Source organism: Antedon mediterranea, chromosome 7 (genome assembly GCF_964355755.1).
Source record: "Antedon mediterranea chromosome 7, ecAntMedi1.1, whole genome shotgun sequence".
In the NCBI taxonomy this organism is placed as follows: domain Eukaryota; kingdom Metazoa; phylum Echinodermata; class Crinoidea; order Comatulida; family Antedonidae; genus Antedon; species Antedon mediterranea.
The window spans coordinates 18,832,692-18,849,347 of NC_092676.1; the positions used below are offsets into that span (position 1 = coordinate 18,832,692).

Here is a 16,656-nt window from a genome sequence, read left to right on the forward strand (position 1 = left end):
GTGTGTATCCAACCATTACAACAAGTTGAATGAGAAACAAAACAACGTTGCCATACTTTGTCTAATCCACGGCTACTATTTGTTCCTTTATAAAAGTTTCATTGTCATTTACAGCGAAGGAATTATATTTTTTTGGAAAATCTGGAAATAATCAACTATTTTATTTTATATTACGATAATAGTACACATAATAGTACGATGGTGAGTTTAGAAGACACTATCCATGATCGTGACAAGCCTGAATTGCTTGAATAACGGATAGGTCTATTTTTAATTTTCAAAACACTTTCAAAATGGGTTAGTGGTCTTGTGGATTTACGAAAAAAAAGTATTGCTAAGAATTGACAATTGTGAGAGAGATTGGAATGTTCCATTCAACGCTTCCATTTATCCTTACGAATTGTAACCCCGTGTAACTGGAAGTTTATAAACTGTTCTGCAGTAGCAAACGTTGGGAAACGTTCTGCCAAACTCAGGGTTTGCATGAGTTGGCTTACTATAAAGGTTGCTATTGTACTAGATGTAATAACTTACTGTAGTCATGTGATCTTCAGATGAATAGCCTCCAGTAACACGATTTTCTCCAAACACGTCGAGTTCTTAAACAAGCTGGTTTAGACTTTTTGACGAAAAAAAAATGCTTTGACTATAAATAATATCAACATACAGTAATTTTATTCCTTATCATTAAAATAGTATTCGAATAGTTTTATTGTGTATAAAGCAATGTAAGCCTACCATTTTGTTTTCTGTTCTAGTAATGAAGAATCATCATAACAAAAGTAAAAAGAACAATTCAATTAAAGTAACACAAATTTACCTAACACAAATTTACCTAAATTTTAAAAGTAAATTTATAACTCTGTTGGGTAATAATTCTAAAAATAATATTTTTCTTTGCCTGTCTTATTTGTTATAATAATGATAAGGATATACATTTTTTTTCTCCTCTCTTTTGTGGCGCAGTGTCATCTGGGCTAAAACTTTTATGAGCATTTTTAAAAATTCAAATGGCCACTCTCCGCGTACTCCACAATACTTATTATCATCCATTCAGGCTCTTTACAACATACACTGAATATTATAGGTATTATCAGATTTAGAGTACCGTACTTTATAAGCAAAAGGCAGACTATTTGTCGATGTGTATCCAACCAGTAAAAGCAAAGAACTTATAACACAAGAATCTCCTGTTCTTCAATTTGCATTCAAAACACAGTATCGGAAGTACAGGGTTAAAAGGTCAAACTGGGCGACGCCATTTCACAGCATGGAGCAGCGCCCCCTCCAAACTAGGAAGTCAATTACTCTACCCCAACTAGAGTATTAGCAGATCTCCTCTATGATTTTGACTTTCTAATTTGATGCGGGCGCCCTACTCCTCAGTCCATTACTCTATCCCCCCTAGAGCATTAGCAGATCCCCTCTATGATTTTGACTTTCTAATTTGATGCGGGCACCCTACTCCATGGCTCACAATGGCGCCACCCATAACTCTATTCTATCCCACAATGCCTTTCGAAATTGTTACGCGCTTCGGACGAACAGGAGATTCTTGTGTTATAAGTTCTTTGGTAAAAGTAGTTGAAAGAAAGACAAAAAACTAGTACTTCCGATACTGTGTTTTGAATGCAAATTGAAGAACAGGAGATTCTTGTGTTATAAGTTCTTTGGGAAAAGGCAGACTATTTGTCGATGTGTATCCAACCAGTAAAAGTAGTTGAAAGAAAGACAAAAAACTAGTATACACGAATGAGTATATATTTAACCTTTCACCAGTCACCAAATGCCATTATTTGTACCATTACAAGAATGGAATTTTTTTTTTATAAAACAGGATGTGATGTAACTACACTGTCGTATCATTGGTCTCCGCTGCACGATAATCATCGGTTGTGGAATTTCCAGTACTAAAAAAAATAAATAAATAAAAGCATTATTGCGAACCCGGTAATAGTGAAAGCAAAGCTGAAATATTGTTTATTGAGTGAAACAATTAGTTTCAGACAGTAATATTTTCGAAACGAGATTTTTGACTAATCTCTATTAAATCCATTTTGTATACATACTATTGGGATACGTGGCAATGTTAGTTTAAATTGTCTGTTATTAAACATTATATAATATATTTCATAACATGACTACCGTGGAGAGGATCGTAATTATTACGGGCAGTGTTATATTTACTGTAATTTTCGTGTATTCTTCGTGTCTCTGTCATTAGACATAATAACATCTAGCCCAAGTCTCAAGGAGTGGGTGGGTAATTTTCGTGTAACAACTCGCGTCTGTCGTCAAATCTGAGTCTACTACTGGGATTCAAAGAAGATCAACCCATATTTAACGAGACGTCGAATTTCTTGCTGCCACACATGACATGATTCGCTTGCAAAAAAAAAATCTTTCAATAATATATCAGATATTGCCTTTTAGGCCTATATTGGTGAAATGTAAAATTTTACATCCCCTTGGGAATGACATTTTTCTCTCGAGACTATGTATTTCCCTCAGCTTCACTTCGGAAAACATAGTCCACCGAGAAAAATATCATTCCCTCGTGGATGTCAAATCTTATACTTCACCCCTAAGCAGGCAATATCTGTATAATATTATGTATTATATGAAATTACTACCAAAATATATGGAGTTTGTTCTACCATGGAGGTATATACCTCCATGGTTCTACGTACCACAGTTTACACATCGTCAGCTTGTATTCATCCGCTTCTTTTACATTGTCTGGCAGATTCTGGTTCTGTGTCTCTGGTAGAAGTAATACTAATATGCCTGCTAGCAGAGATTGTCCACCAAAGAGAATGAGCGGCATCACAGCAGACGTATAATCTCCAATCAGGAGGATATACGGAGCAGATACGGAGCCAACTCTGGAGCAGATAGATGAAAATCCTAAACCAATATTCCTAGATAGTATTATAAAATATTGCATTTATATCCAGTTATACAAATAATTATGTTTTATTTTTTAACGGGAAGAATATTTCATAAATGACTGACAGACACACACGCACACACTGTCCAAAGCCGGCCTCGTTGCGGCCGCTATAGTGCATTTACAAATAGCTGAACGTGCAATAGAACATCATACCGTAAATTAAAACTAATACTAAATGGCACGTGATACGAAATCAACTGGCAATGAAACATCCTGGTGTTATTCAAAATGATAATGATTGATGAATGATGTCTAATTATTTTTTTTAGATGATACATTTCAGAATAATCCAAATAATATATTTAGTTTAGTTTGGCTCATGTCAAAATTATTCTACTGCAATTACTGCAGTAACTAAATTTATTTTATTTTTTATTTTAATTTAGAAGACGATAGACAATGTATGTGATAACCACCCACCCCCTCCTCCCCAAAAAACTTACTAAATAAATGCATAAACAGGTACATTTTAGTAGTATTATATATAAACACTTCATGCTTTTTATAAATGACTTTCACAAACCTGACTGTGGTTGGGTAGAGTTCGGCTGAATATAAATATATAGTACCGTAAGAAGCGGTAATACATAATTTGCCTATCATAGCAAATATCACGACAGGCACCTTGTAATCTGTACAAATGGAATACACATCGATTTTTAAAACTTAATTCGGATTCTAGTATCTACCAGTATACAACTAATGAATGTTTATGAGTTGAATGGTGGTGGAGACTATTTCATGACTGCTATATAATATTTGTCTATCTTTCAAAGAATGAAATATTCTTCACCAATAAACGCACCACTCTGTTTCAACCGAAACATATTCTTAGGCCTGGCTAAATTGGTAATTATATCGCTCTAAAAAATTTTACTTCCGATCACATGCAAGTTGAATGCTATTGTTTTATAATAATGCCAAAGCTAAGCAAAAAAAAAAAACAGATAGGTGCGCTATTGGAATTTACGCGAAGGTCTTTACAGCTCGCATTGAGATTTTATTTTCCGTAAGCAGAAAGATTTTTTTCGTACAAAAAGCTAACGAGCTTGCAATAGTGCAGTCTATTCTATGTCACGTGACCAAATGACAAGAATCCACTTAAGTGTGTTATAATACGCAATAATTATCTCGCCAGTATATTATTCACCAGTATCCTCTTTCTTATTTCCTGCGTATAATTGTAGATGATACTAGATCAATAGGCCTACTCTACGGTGATATAAATATTAGAATAATATACTAATAATTTGTGTTACCTTTAATTACAGTTGTTGATAGTAAAACGACCCCACACATAATCATGAATATGCAAATGACTCTCTTTCTGCCAAGACGTTTCAAAAGAAGTTGTGACAAAATATACCCTGGCACCTCAACAGCTCCAGAAATGAAGAAAGCGAGATAAGGATTTAAACCTAGACTGTCCGTATGGAACGAAAGACCATAATATACCATGGAATTTGAGAGCCTGATTAGTAGGGAAAAAATATGATTAGAACACATTTCACATCTTTCAATAGTGCAGTTACTTCTAATACATAATCTAATTAGTAGTTATGACATACCAGTTAAAAGCAACCAGAAGAGTTTTCCATCGCATTGTTGATGACGTAAAGAGTAACGCCTTAATAGTTTCAGTTTTAACTCTTTTTTCATTCTGAAAATAGTGAATAATCATAAAGAAGCAATAGAATATATTTTAAATTGGTTAAATAGGCCTAAGCAAAAAATAAATCTGAATGAACATGAACAGGAATGAAGACACTTAACCAGAAGGATAAATAATACAGGTGTTGTTCAGCAACATTGTTTTCGCCGATTAAGAATACGCATAATTATACTAACCGTTTTAATTGCTTTCAGAGTTTCAAGACAGTCTTCTGGCAATGATGTCTTGTTTCTTTTTGCAAAGTTTCTCAATATTTTAACACATTCTTCGTATCTTCCTTTTGTCATAAGCCACCGAGGTGATTCTGGTAATATCCTATATATATATATATCAGTTATTTTAACAATGAAGCTGAATTAATTAGGTAGAAATTACGTAGAAAAAATATACATTATATCTATAAATTATCTAGGTTATATTCAATAAAGATGTATAGAGTGAATCTTACCAATAGTAGCTCAAGAATAAGAAGCAGGGCAAAGAAAGCGTCAACTCAATATTCTGCCAATCTCTAAGGGCATAAGCTACACCAGTTAATGTGATGTAACCAAGCGTATAAAAGTATTCTATCGTAATCCCGATAAATGTCCTCCATGATGGACCTACAATCTCTGTTACTAAATTAAAATGATATTTTAGAATATTAAAATAACGGTTTGATATACACGAACATTTTCTTATGACTGTTAATTAAAGTATATCTGAATAGGCCTAGATTTAAAATTTATATATTTCTCGGAAAACTCATAAAGCTAAAAGTTACGTTAATCTATAAACACCATGCATGTATTTACCGTGAATGGTGGTGTGCAATGCACTAATTTGTTTTTATATTTTTAAATTGGGTATACTCCTGGTTAAAATTCCTATTGTTAGCTATAGAATATAAATCTATGTTCTAAAAAACGTTTTTTAAATGGCGCCACGGGACTTGTTTAAAGTTCAAATACTTGTTTTTCGTGGTTTATGTAAGACTTGATGTATATAAATATCCAAATATTTACCAATAACAAAAGAAGTTAGAAAAACACCAGAGACAGTAGCTCCAAGCAGGAATTGAAATGTAATGAATACTGGGAATGAACCAGAAAAACTTGATAAAACACCACATGCAATCTAGAAAATAAAATCAATACAGTTTTATGTAATTCAATTTCTAGTTTTCTGAGCGAGCTTGTTCTGCAATGATAGGTTTGAATTATTTAGTTTGATTAGAATAATTGCAAAATGGATGAGAAATTGAAACGTAGGCAAAACATACTGTTGTTAAAATTAATTATTCTTTAAAAAAAGGGATTTCCCAAAGAATTTAGTTTCTGTTTTGGAGACTATGCATTTCGGAAACAAAATAAACAATCTCTCTCGTCGTTCTACTAATATCTGAGTACTCGTGACTATTCTGATGAGGTGTCTCCATTCTTGCCGATCTTGAGCTTCATTGTAGCAACTGATTATTGGTCGGTTTGCAGCACCACTTACCATCAATTCATCTGAGTCTCTGTCTTCTTCATTTTCGTTTCCCCTCAACTTTCTCAAACACATTTTCTCCGTATTCTCCAAAATAAACAATAAGTTCCGTCAAAATATCAGTTTAAAAAATAAACAAACCTGTAACATCAATGCAACTAGGAGTATTTTCTTTCGACCAAACAAGTCTGATAATTGTCCGAAAATAAATGCACCGAAAACTTTTCCGAGAAGCACGATGGATTTTCCCAGTTGACGCATCCAGTTTTTATCGCAAACCAAGTCCCACTGAATAAGAAAACGTTGCATTAATAATACTTGAAATTCGATGCAAGATTCTATATTTTAACATTAATTATATAATCAGAGAATGTATTTATTAATGGTCACTCTATTAAAAGATATAACCATGGAGAAATAAGTTATTAACTTATTTCTCCATGGTATAACTTACTTGTGTGACGACTGTCTCTCCGTAAACATTACGGTCGTAGAGCCATCCTGAACGACACTCGGTCTCTTCATCTGATTCAGACGTGCAGTTAAAATCACTATTACTGTTTAACCCAGTGATATTGTATTTTTTATATTCCTCACATTTAGACCATTCATCCTTGTCGCTATCCCATGGGATTGCACATTCAATGGCGTCGTCTTTGTACTTCAGTGCCCCTTCAAATCGGCAGTGATGTTTGGGTGAACCACTTATAAACGTGTTGGCGAAGCTATGAAAAGCGCATGGAATGGCTGTAAGGCACACCAAGAAAAAGTACAACTTCTGAGTTCTTCCAAATTCACCTACGTGGTTTACAAGAATATCGTCGAATTTTTCCATGATCTAAAAAATAATTTACAAATAGGCCTATCAATAACAATTAGTGAAAATAACCTTATATGGTTTGGTTAGGTTTATGGCCTATGGTCTACAGTATGTTTCACATATATTTCAGAAACAATTACACAATCTAGCAAACAATATAAATGATGATATCTGCTTGGATTATCGGTATATTAATAAATCCACAGATTTTAGTTGTTAAATTAATATATCATAACACGACTTATGTACACTGTGGGATAGAAAAAGAGTCATGGCTTGTGTATTCAATGTTGGCATCATTATTTATACTATATTTTGTGTTTGCGTTGTCAACTATGATAATTGTATATAGCAGAATAATTCACGAATTTGGTAAAATGTTAATCATTGACAGTGCATTCAGTAGCTCTTAATTTCAAAATGACATTTGGTTTATTGGACTAGATTTGGTATTTGTAAATTTCATTGCAAACCCTTGCATTACAAAATTTCCATGGCACAGTACCGAGCAGAGTTTCTCAAATGTTTTCGGATCAGGACATGTTTGCAGAGAACACACATAATATGTGATTTGCCTATGATACATGAGTACACAGTATAGCAGTACCGAGAATCGGCTAGTATCGCCCGATTCTGCAGCTGTCTGTAGGTATATCGTAACTGACTATTGACAGTAAAGAATTACATAGTAGACTATAATTCCGCTCTCGATTCTCGGTGCATTGGGTATCGCTATTTACTGTTTATACATTGTCTCTACATACGAAACTAAAGACAGGGATACATTATTACAAGTAAAACACATAGACTCGTATCTCGGTGACTGTCAATAGTCAGTTAAGATATACCTAGAGACAGCAATATAATTGTGTACTAGTATACATCAATAAATTTAATTCTTACACTCTTTTATAGCATTTTAATCCACACAGCAACATAAAAACGCCTTTAAAAAAGGAATAATCGATGCATTGACCACATAGTTAGGCACGACCGAAATTCTTTCAAAGACAAGAAATAACTTAGCCCTAAAGACCATTCATATTGTACATACCATCAAATATCTGTAAATTACATTAAAATGTTATATACTCCCTTTACATTAATAAATGCCTCTGTCACTTCTCGGCTTGATTATTGCAACTCTTTTTTTTTTACCCTACCGAAATCTTTAGTGAATCGACTTCAACGTCTCCAGAACACTGCTGCACGCATTCTAACTCTTACTAGAATATCCTCACACATATCTCTTATTTTATATAACCTCCATTGGCTACCTATTGACTCCCGTATAAAATATAAGATCCTTTTACTAACATTTAAAGCGCTACTTCTTAAACAACCTACTTATCTCCTTGATCTTCTTCCCTCCTACATCCCTCTTGCTTGTCTTCATTCGGCTGATCAAAACCTACTACTTGTTCCTAGAATTAACACGAAATCTTATGGACAAAGGTCTTTTATGTTCTCTGCTGCTTCTCTTTGGAATTCTCTCCCTCGTCATTTTACTAAATCAACTTTTATTGCTATTTTAAAAAAAGAACTTAAAACGCATCTTTTTAACATCCAATATAAGCGCCTTTGATTTTTACTTCGGTTTAGATGATTCTGGCGCTATACAAATACCTAAATTATTATTATTATAAGATATAAGATTTGTAAGTAGCTCCATTATGGGCCCTAACCGTAACTCTCTCTCTCAATTAAAATTATCTTGAGGAAATTCTCGGCATATTAACGTACGAGTTTAATGAGAGTGATGCATGGAGTGAAGGCTTTTTTTTTGTCTTGTGTGAGTTCATCTCACGTTTATTTAAATTCTCATTGGTGAATATATTATATACATATAAGTGCATGTGTGACAATTAAAAGTAAGTTTTTAAAGTAGTTAAAATACAGGTATATTTACATAATAAGATGCTTGAATTCAGTATTAACCATTTTGTTTTCATTTAAAATTTTAGATACGGTGTTAATTAAAATCAAAGAACTTATAACACAAGAATCTCCTGTTCGTCCGAAGCTCGTAACAATTTCGAAAGGCATTGTGGGATAGAATAGAGCTATGGGTGGCGCCATTGTGAGCCATGGAGTAGGGCGCCCGCATCAAATTAGAAAGTCAAAATCATAGAGGGGATCTGCTAATGCTCTAGGGGGGATAGAGTAATTGACTGAGGAGTAGGGCGCCCGCATCAAATTAGAAAGTCAAAATCATAGAGGGGATCTGCTAATACTCTAGGGGGGGGGGGGGTGTAGAGTAATTGACTTCCTAGTTTGGAGGGGTCACTGCTCCATGCTGTGAAATGGCGTCGCCCAGTTTGACCTTTTAATCCTGTACTTCCGATACTGTGTTTTGAATGCAAATTGAAGAACAGGAGATTCTTGTGTTATAAGTTCTTTGTTAAAATGTAAAAATGAAAAATGGCGGTAAAATACATGATTAAAATTTTCTTGTGAAACTATCTTATTTGTGATCTTATTTGTGTTCGAGTAGAGAGGCTATAAACTCAGAGGAGGAAAATGTAGTATCCTCCCTTTTCACCAAGATAAAAAGGATGAGATGAAAAAAGAGGAATGCAAAAGTTTGAAAGTTAGATATTTAGAATGATAGCATGCAATGATATATTTAATGAAAACCGTAAGGTTAGAGTCCATACACTGTGCCAGTCCAAGATGCGATTTTGGCTCTGTGCGCATGTGAGACGCTTCATACCCGACGGTCACCTTGGTACAACTACTACCTACAATTTGTATTTACGATATAAAATATTGCAAATATAGAAAAATATATATATTGGACAAATACAAATACATGCAGATAACATTGACATGCATACAATATAAATATTGCAAATTATAGAAAAAAATATATATATATATATTAAAAATAAATACCAATAATTACAGATTATATTGACATGCCATCAATTATATTGCACCACCAATGATTAAATGATTCAAGAAGCGGGATATCATATTATATACACATACATGTATTTGAATAATTGGCATCTTAAAAAGTATAACTGATGCCTAAAAACAGAGTTTATGTTAATATACATCCATTAGGGTAAGGTAATAAAAAAAAAAAAAAAAAAAAAAAAAGCTTTTATTCAGAATGGTGAATGGATTTTTCCAGAAAAAAACATAGCCTATTAAATTAGCACTTTAAACATGTAATGCCAATGGTCATTTTCATTACATTTTATTAACTGTAATGTAGTTTAAGGTTTAAGGTTACAGTAATGTACTTAATACAACACAAAATGTTGTTTATCACATTTGTGGACTATTTTGAACTGTTGAGCTCGTCGTCGGGGGTAGAGGATATGATGCAGTTCCGAGGATGTAGTGTCATAAACGCTTGACTGCCAATTGTTCTAACTAACTAAACTAACTAACTAATTTACAGGGTTATCTTTTTGAGCTGATCTACCGTGCATTCTGCTTTTGGGTGGGAAGGGGGACAGGAGGGGTGGTGCTAGGGTTCTTTATATGGAGTCTGGTGGGCACAACGAACCTAACACTGAAAATATTTAGAAATTGTCATTGATGGTGTTTAAGATTATGCTTTTAACTTACATTAATTATTTTACAGCCTTAGCTTTTGAGCTGATCGCCGCTGGGCAGTGGATGGGGAATACGTTGGTAAAACACCGGAAATAACTCATCACCCTAAAATGCCTAGCAAATGTATTATTTTATTTCTCTTTTACAAGATGGTGGGGGGAGGGGGGGGGGGGGGGGGTTTGGGGGGGGGGGGTGGCTCGATTACCCACCACCTAAAATGTGCCATGGCCATTCATAACAGTTTTCCCACCAGTTTTAAAGGGTTGACTTTCGGCTTTCGGCTGATCTAGGGTTTTTTAAATGGGTGTCACAGGCATCACCTCCACCACTAAATTTGTATGACAATGGTCAATCATTTTTACCTACTCCAAACAATTGCAACACATATTTCGTGGGATTAACTTTAGGGCTCATAGATTTTTCGACCCGTTACAATGTTCCTAATATTAGCCACACACATCCGAATAAACTCGTCAGACGGTCATTTATATACATTAATATGTACACACATAATTGCCACATGCATAGAAATTTAACTTCCCAGTTAGGTTACATCTTCTCGGCTTCATCTTAAAAAGTAACAACTAGCAAGCAAGCAATTATACATGATGCCGTATTGGTCGGTCACAGTATGGCTAAATCCTCACAGGCCAGCTAAGCTTCAACCACTATTCATGATTAGGTACGGTAGCAAAACCGATTTACAGAAACATCAATTGATCTCGAAGACAATAATATTTATTTTGTTACATCTGCAATTGCTAATTTTTAATGTAATAAAAAGTTAATTCTTACCTCTGCTGTTAAAGTTAATTAAAATTACTACCAGTTAAGTAAAATATTTGTTGGACGGGTGTGTATCCGACAAACCATTATAGCTCATGGCATATGTATTATTTTCACTTTATAAAAGTAGTTCTACTCGCTTTGTAATTAGTTACAGGAAAGTATTGTACGGGCAATTAGACAACGTATTCTGATATTAATCATTGTTTTTATTTGGGTTATTGTTAAAAACAATTATTTTAGTTCCAATGTTGAATAGTCAATGATTTACCAGATAGTTTAGTCAGGTACATTTTAAACAAACATTTATGTTTCCTGTTTAGGCTGTTTTAACTGTGCTGGTATTGATATTTATTAATATAAATGTGTAGGCTATAGGTTTATAGTATAAACATCAGTGATGCATATTGTAGTATCACTTCATCAAGTAGGCCTACATACAATCATGAACAGGTGTCTCGGAATCAAGATACCATTACATCAATGCTAGAAAGCACAACACCAGACATCAACGATTATTTGATTATTCATCTATATATAAATTTACGTAAGGGCAAAATTCGGTAAATCTCGCCTTACTTCTAGAATTTTTACTCGATGGTATATAAAGTTGGTTCGTACTTTCGGTACTGATTTTAACCACCTGATGTAACCCTGTTTACTAATTAAATTGAGTTAAATAATTAGTTATTGACGATTAAAACGAATTTAGGTTCAACGATTTGCCCCAAATAGGGGTGTTTTCCGACCGTGGTATACACTGTTTAATGCATGTCCATCGTGAAAAATACCCGCATACAATAATACGAGGATGCTTCGCATTTTCCTATCTCCTCCTACGATAACTGTTTTTAATGGCTGAAAACCGGTTGAACAGCTCGAGTACAGCATCATAATGTTGAAGACAGGCCGATTTTCTTTAAAAAAATACTATTTTGATACATTTAATATACGTTTATACAAATGTATTGATTTGCAATGAATGGAACATTCCAAATTATTTGGTTTAACCATACTTGCATACCTCAAATGGTTTAACACAAGTAGGTAAATTTATAGACCCTTGGAGAATAAACAGAAATAGTATTGTAATGCTATACAATACTGCAAATAGGTATTAACCACTTTTGATCGCCATTTGAATCAAAATTGTGTTGGTACTGTTAAATATAATATAAACAAATATACTAATAAACTTTATCACTATGAGTGTGGGTAGCCCCTACTTTTAGATTAAACACATAATAATATAATACTTTATTACTGTCAGTTGTTTCTCAACGTTTGTATTAATTAATAATTACAAAAATATAAACGTATTAGTGGTCTTTAAATGTACTTTACTATTTCAATCGACCATGAGACAGTGACAGTTTTAATAAAGTATTAAATCGGAAATGTTTTACTCTATTTAGTGGTATATTATTTATAGGCCTATAAAAAAATATTTCGTTACTGAGAGTGGATAATAAAGAAATATATTAAAGAACCATTTAATATAAAGAATATATTAAAAAATTGTTCCTCTTTGTACCTATCCTCATCCCCAACGCTCAACTCTAATGTTAGATACAAAACCCTAAACTCTAATAGATACAAAATTGGGTTTGTTTAAATGAGTCCAAATAACAAATTTGGACTCATTTGTGACAAGTTTCTAGGTGCTAATTTTGGTTGACTACATAAATCATTGTGTCTATTTATTTGTTTCTGTAAAAGACAATGTTTTATAGTCCTGCCGTACGTACATTTGAAATCGCCAGTTTTTTTACGCTGAAATTACTATGTATTCGAGAACCATCTGTGGGCACGAACTAGATGGTACGCGAGCGAAGCGAGCGTACCATCTAGTTGTAATAATGTGTGATAATTCAAAAGACCTCACCACCATGCTCTGATGACCCTTGCAACTCGTTGTGCCAAATATCATAATGTGAAAATTTGTCATTTTAGTGTCAGTATTTGTTTATCGATTTTTAGTCTTTCTTTTTTTGCTATGTGCCAAATTCTATGGTAATTTAATTATGTTATTTGTCATTACTTTATTTTTATATAATTTAAAAAAGTGGGTTATTCTGTAATCATGTTACAATTGTTGTCATTTTTCTTAGTTGATGTACGTAACAATTTAAATCGAAATTGCAGTAGGCCTACATAAGACAAAACATTTTAGAAGTCGAATAAAGATCGCGAATGTTAAACTTCGTTCTGTAGGCTCGCTTCTATTGGCTGCAATTTATGGGAAAGTCGCGGACCACAAATTATTTTCAAAATTCTCAGACATAGGCCTACGTCCAACAACGGTGGGATATCAGCTGAGGTGTATCTTGTACACCTTTCTTTAATCAGCATAAACTAACATATTACAGACAGATTAATTTCAAAGACATTATTACTTTGGTCATGGATTAAAGAATAGACTTAATCCATGGTACAACATATGCTAAAAGATAAATAATACAAAGTTCTTACCTATGATGCGACTGTAGTGAATACGTACCGTACAACGTTAAACTTTGAATGTTACGTGTATACACATAAATCTATTTTTCCATTAACTTAAAGGTCTTTTATCTGATTTGGAATGTAAAATCATGTGTTTTCAATCATTCAAACCACCGAATTCATCTTATCAAGGATAATCTTTCTGAGATAGGCCTGCCTCTAAGGCTGATCCTAATTAATGAAATCTTTATTTGTTTATATTGTTTACATTGTTTAAGTTTATCAATAATTGAATAAATGTGAAATGAATTGAATTGAATTGAATTTTATTTAGAGAGAGTGACTATCTGTATAATAATGGACTTATTTACGATAACTGAGTGGGCCGAAAATAATAAAGGCCAATTACAAAACCAGAAACAAATTGAACACTTTTGAAAGACCTCTATTGAATCAATTTTCTATTATCGACTCAAACATATACGCTTGGGATACGTGGGGATTATGCATTGCAACTTGATCCAATATCTATAAACATAGAAAATGAAATTAATATCTTCAATGTCAAGCATTCAGTTAAAAATGCATATAACTTTGATCAAAACCAAATTCTAATATTAAAAAATTTCAAGACAGTCTTATTCATACATTAAAGGAAAATAACATTGATAAAACGGACTGTATTCTCTTAGGGATTTTAATTTGGATGCAAATGACAACAACACACTTAATAATAATTTTTTTTCAATAATGGATTGGATTTGCAATACTCAACTTATAAACAGTCCAACAAGAAAAACGCTTACTACTAGTACAATAATTGATCATATTTATACAAATATTCATAAATTTAAAATACATTCCGGTACAATTTATACAGACATATCTGACCATTTTCCTATTTTTGCTTTTTTTGAAGATTTTACATTAGGCCTAAGAATAAAAGATAAGCCAATAACTATAACAAACAGAAACTTTAAAAATTATAAAGTTGAAAATGTTATTTTTGAACTGGCTTATTGTAATTGGCGTGAAGTGTATGATACCAATGATACAACATACAGCCTATAATCATTGTAATGATATATTTCTGAATGTTTGTGATAAACATGACCCAATTACAACGCAAAATCCAAAGAAACAACATGTGGATAAACCTTGGCTTTCCAAAGCAATCAAGACAAGCATAAACAAAAAGAACAAAATGTACTCAAAGTGTATAAAAAGAAATTTTAATCCAGAGATATTTTCACGCTATAAGAAATACAGAAATATATTAACAAGTGTAATCAGAAAGGCTAAACAAATATATTACGGTAAACTGTTCAGAAATTGTAAAAACGATAGTGGAAAAATATGGAACAATATAAACATGCTAATTAAAGGATCTAACTCTAATTATCACGGAAATCCTCTCGATACACTCAGAGTGGTCTATGACATGGGTGAGCAAATAAGTAACGGTCCAGAAAATTGTGCTTCAACTTTCAATAATTATTTTGTTAATATAGGGCCAAATTTAGCCAGCAAAATTAATGAAAACTCGACACCACCTTCTGATTATTTACAAAATCCCATAACGCCTTCTTTTTTCTTGAAACCAATTACACATTATGAAATTGAAAATCTAATTAAAAATATAGATATAAAGAAGTCATCTGGCGATGATTACATGTCTGGTCGTCTAGTCAAAGACTCTTCTGCTTCCCATATTAGTAGACCACTTGAGCATGTATTTAATTTATCATTTATTAATGGGATCTTCCCAGATGCTCTGAAAATAGCAAAGGTGTATCCTATTTTTAAGAAGGGAGAAAAAGATGTTATAAACAATTACAGGCCTATTTCTGTTCTACCAATTTTAGCCAAAATATTTGAAAAATTAGTTAATGTGCGAATGTTAGAATTTCTCGAAAAGCACCATATACTCTATGATCACCAATATGGATTTAGGAAAAATTACAACACTACATTGTCTCTTGTAAATCTAGTAAATTCAATTATCAAGAAAGTGGATGAAGGTAAAGTCACTATTGGAATCTTCATTGACATGCCAAAGGTATTTGATACAATTGATCATAATATTTTACTTAACAAACTTCATCACTACGGGGTAAGAGGAATTTGTCTGGATTGGTTTAAAAGTTATCTAACAAACAGAATACAGTTTGTAAATTATGGTGGATGCAACTCCACCGAAGAACGTATTACACATGGTGTGCCTCGGGGCTCTGTCCTGGGACCAAAACTTTTTCTTTTGTTTATAAATGACTTACCAACTTCAACAAAATTCTTTAATTTTCGATTATTTGCAGACGACTCAAATCTTTTTCACACATATGATGGAAAACACACTAATATCAATCTTGATGAAGTATCTTTTCAATTAAATAAAGTATTAAGGTGGTGCAACGCAAATAAGATAACAATAAACTCGTCCAAAACAAATTTCATTATATTCCAAGGCAGGAAAAAAACAGTCACAACTATAGGTAATATTATAATTGATAATAAGTACATCCAGGAAGTATCTGAAGTCATGTTTATTGGTCTAATTATGGATAAACATTTGACATGGAAAAACCACATAGAGAAAATTAGAACTACTATTAAAAGAAAAATTGGAATCATTTTTAAATTGAGACATTTTCTTCCACAGAATATTCTTTTATTAATTTACAAATCATTTATACAACCACATATCATGTATGGCCTTGAGATTTGGGGAAGCACTTTTTCATCGTATTTACAACCCATCTTTTTACTTCAGAAAATGGCAGTGAGAGCAATTTCTTTTAGTGACTTTACCTCCCATATGCCCGCTCTCCACGTACTCTACAAAACTTACTGTCATCCATTTTATCAGTCTCTTTACTCCATTGAATATTATAGGTAGACCTATTATAGGATTTAAAGTACTGTACTGTACTTTATAAGAAAAAG

The 16,656-nt window shown here is 33.0% G+C and overlaps 1 protein-coding gene across 2 annotated transcripts; it reads right to left on the reverse strand.

Moving 5' to 3' along the window:
• Positions 1 to 737: 737 nt before the first annotated feature.
• On the reverse strand, positions 738 to 11,429 carry LOC140054229 (organic cation transporter protein-like). Of its 2 annotated transcripts, none has more exons than XM_072099146.1 (11): positions 11,278 to 11,429; positions 6,547 to 6,930; positions 6,234 to 6,380; positions 5,630 to 5,741; positions 5,074 to 5,242; positions 4,802 to 4,940; positions 4,522 to 4,613; positions 4,213 to 4,424; positions 3,477 to 3,585; positions 2,691 to 2,921; positions 738 to 1,910 (listed from the first exon to the last, which is right to left on the reverse strand). In XM_072099146.1, exons 2-11 carry the CDS (start codon positions 6,925 to 6,927, stop codon positions 1,850 to 1,852), a joined length of 1,653 nt encoding a protein of 550 aa, XP_071955247.1. In that variant the 5' UTR covers positions 6,928 to 6,930; positions 11,278 to 11,429; the 3' UTR covers positions 738 to 1,849. The 2 variants fall into 2 exon arrangements, with proteins under 2 accessions (XP_071955247.1, XP_071955248.1); XM_072099147.1 differs by lacking the exon at positions 11,278 to 11,429 and adding an exon at positions 8,260 to 8,607.
• Positions 11,430 to 16,656: the final 5,227 nt, after the last annotated feature.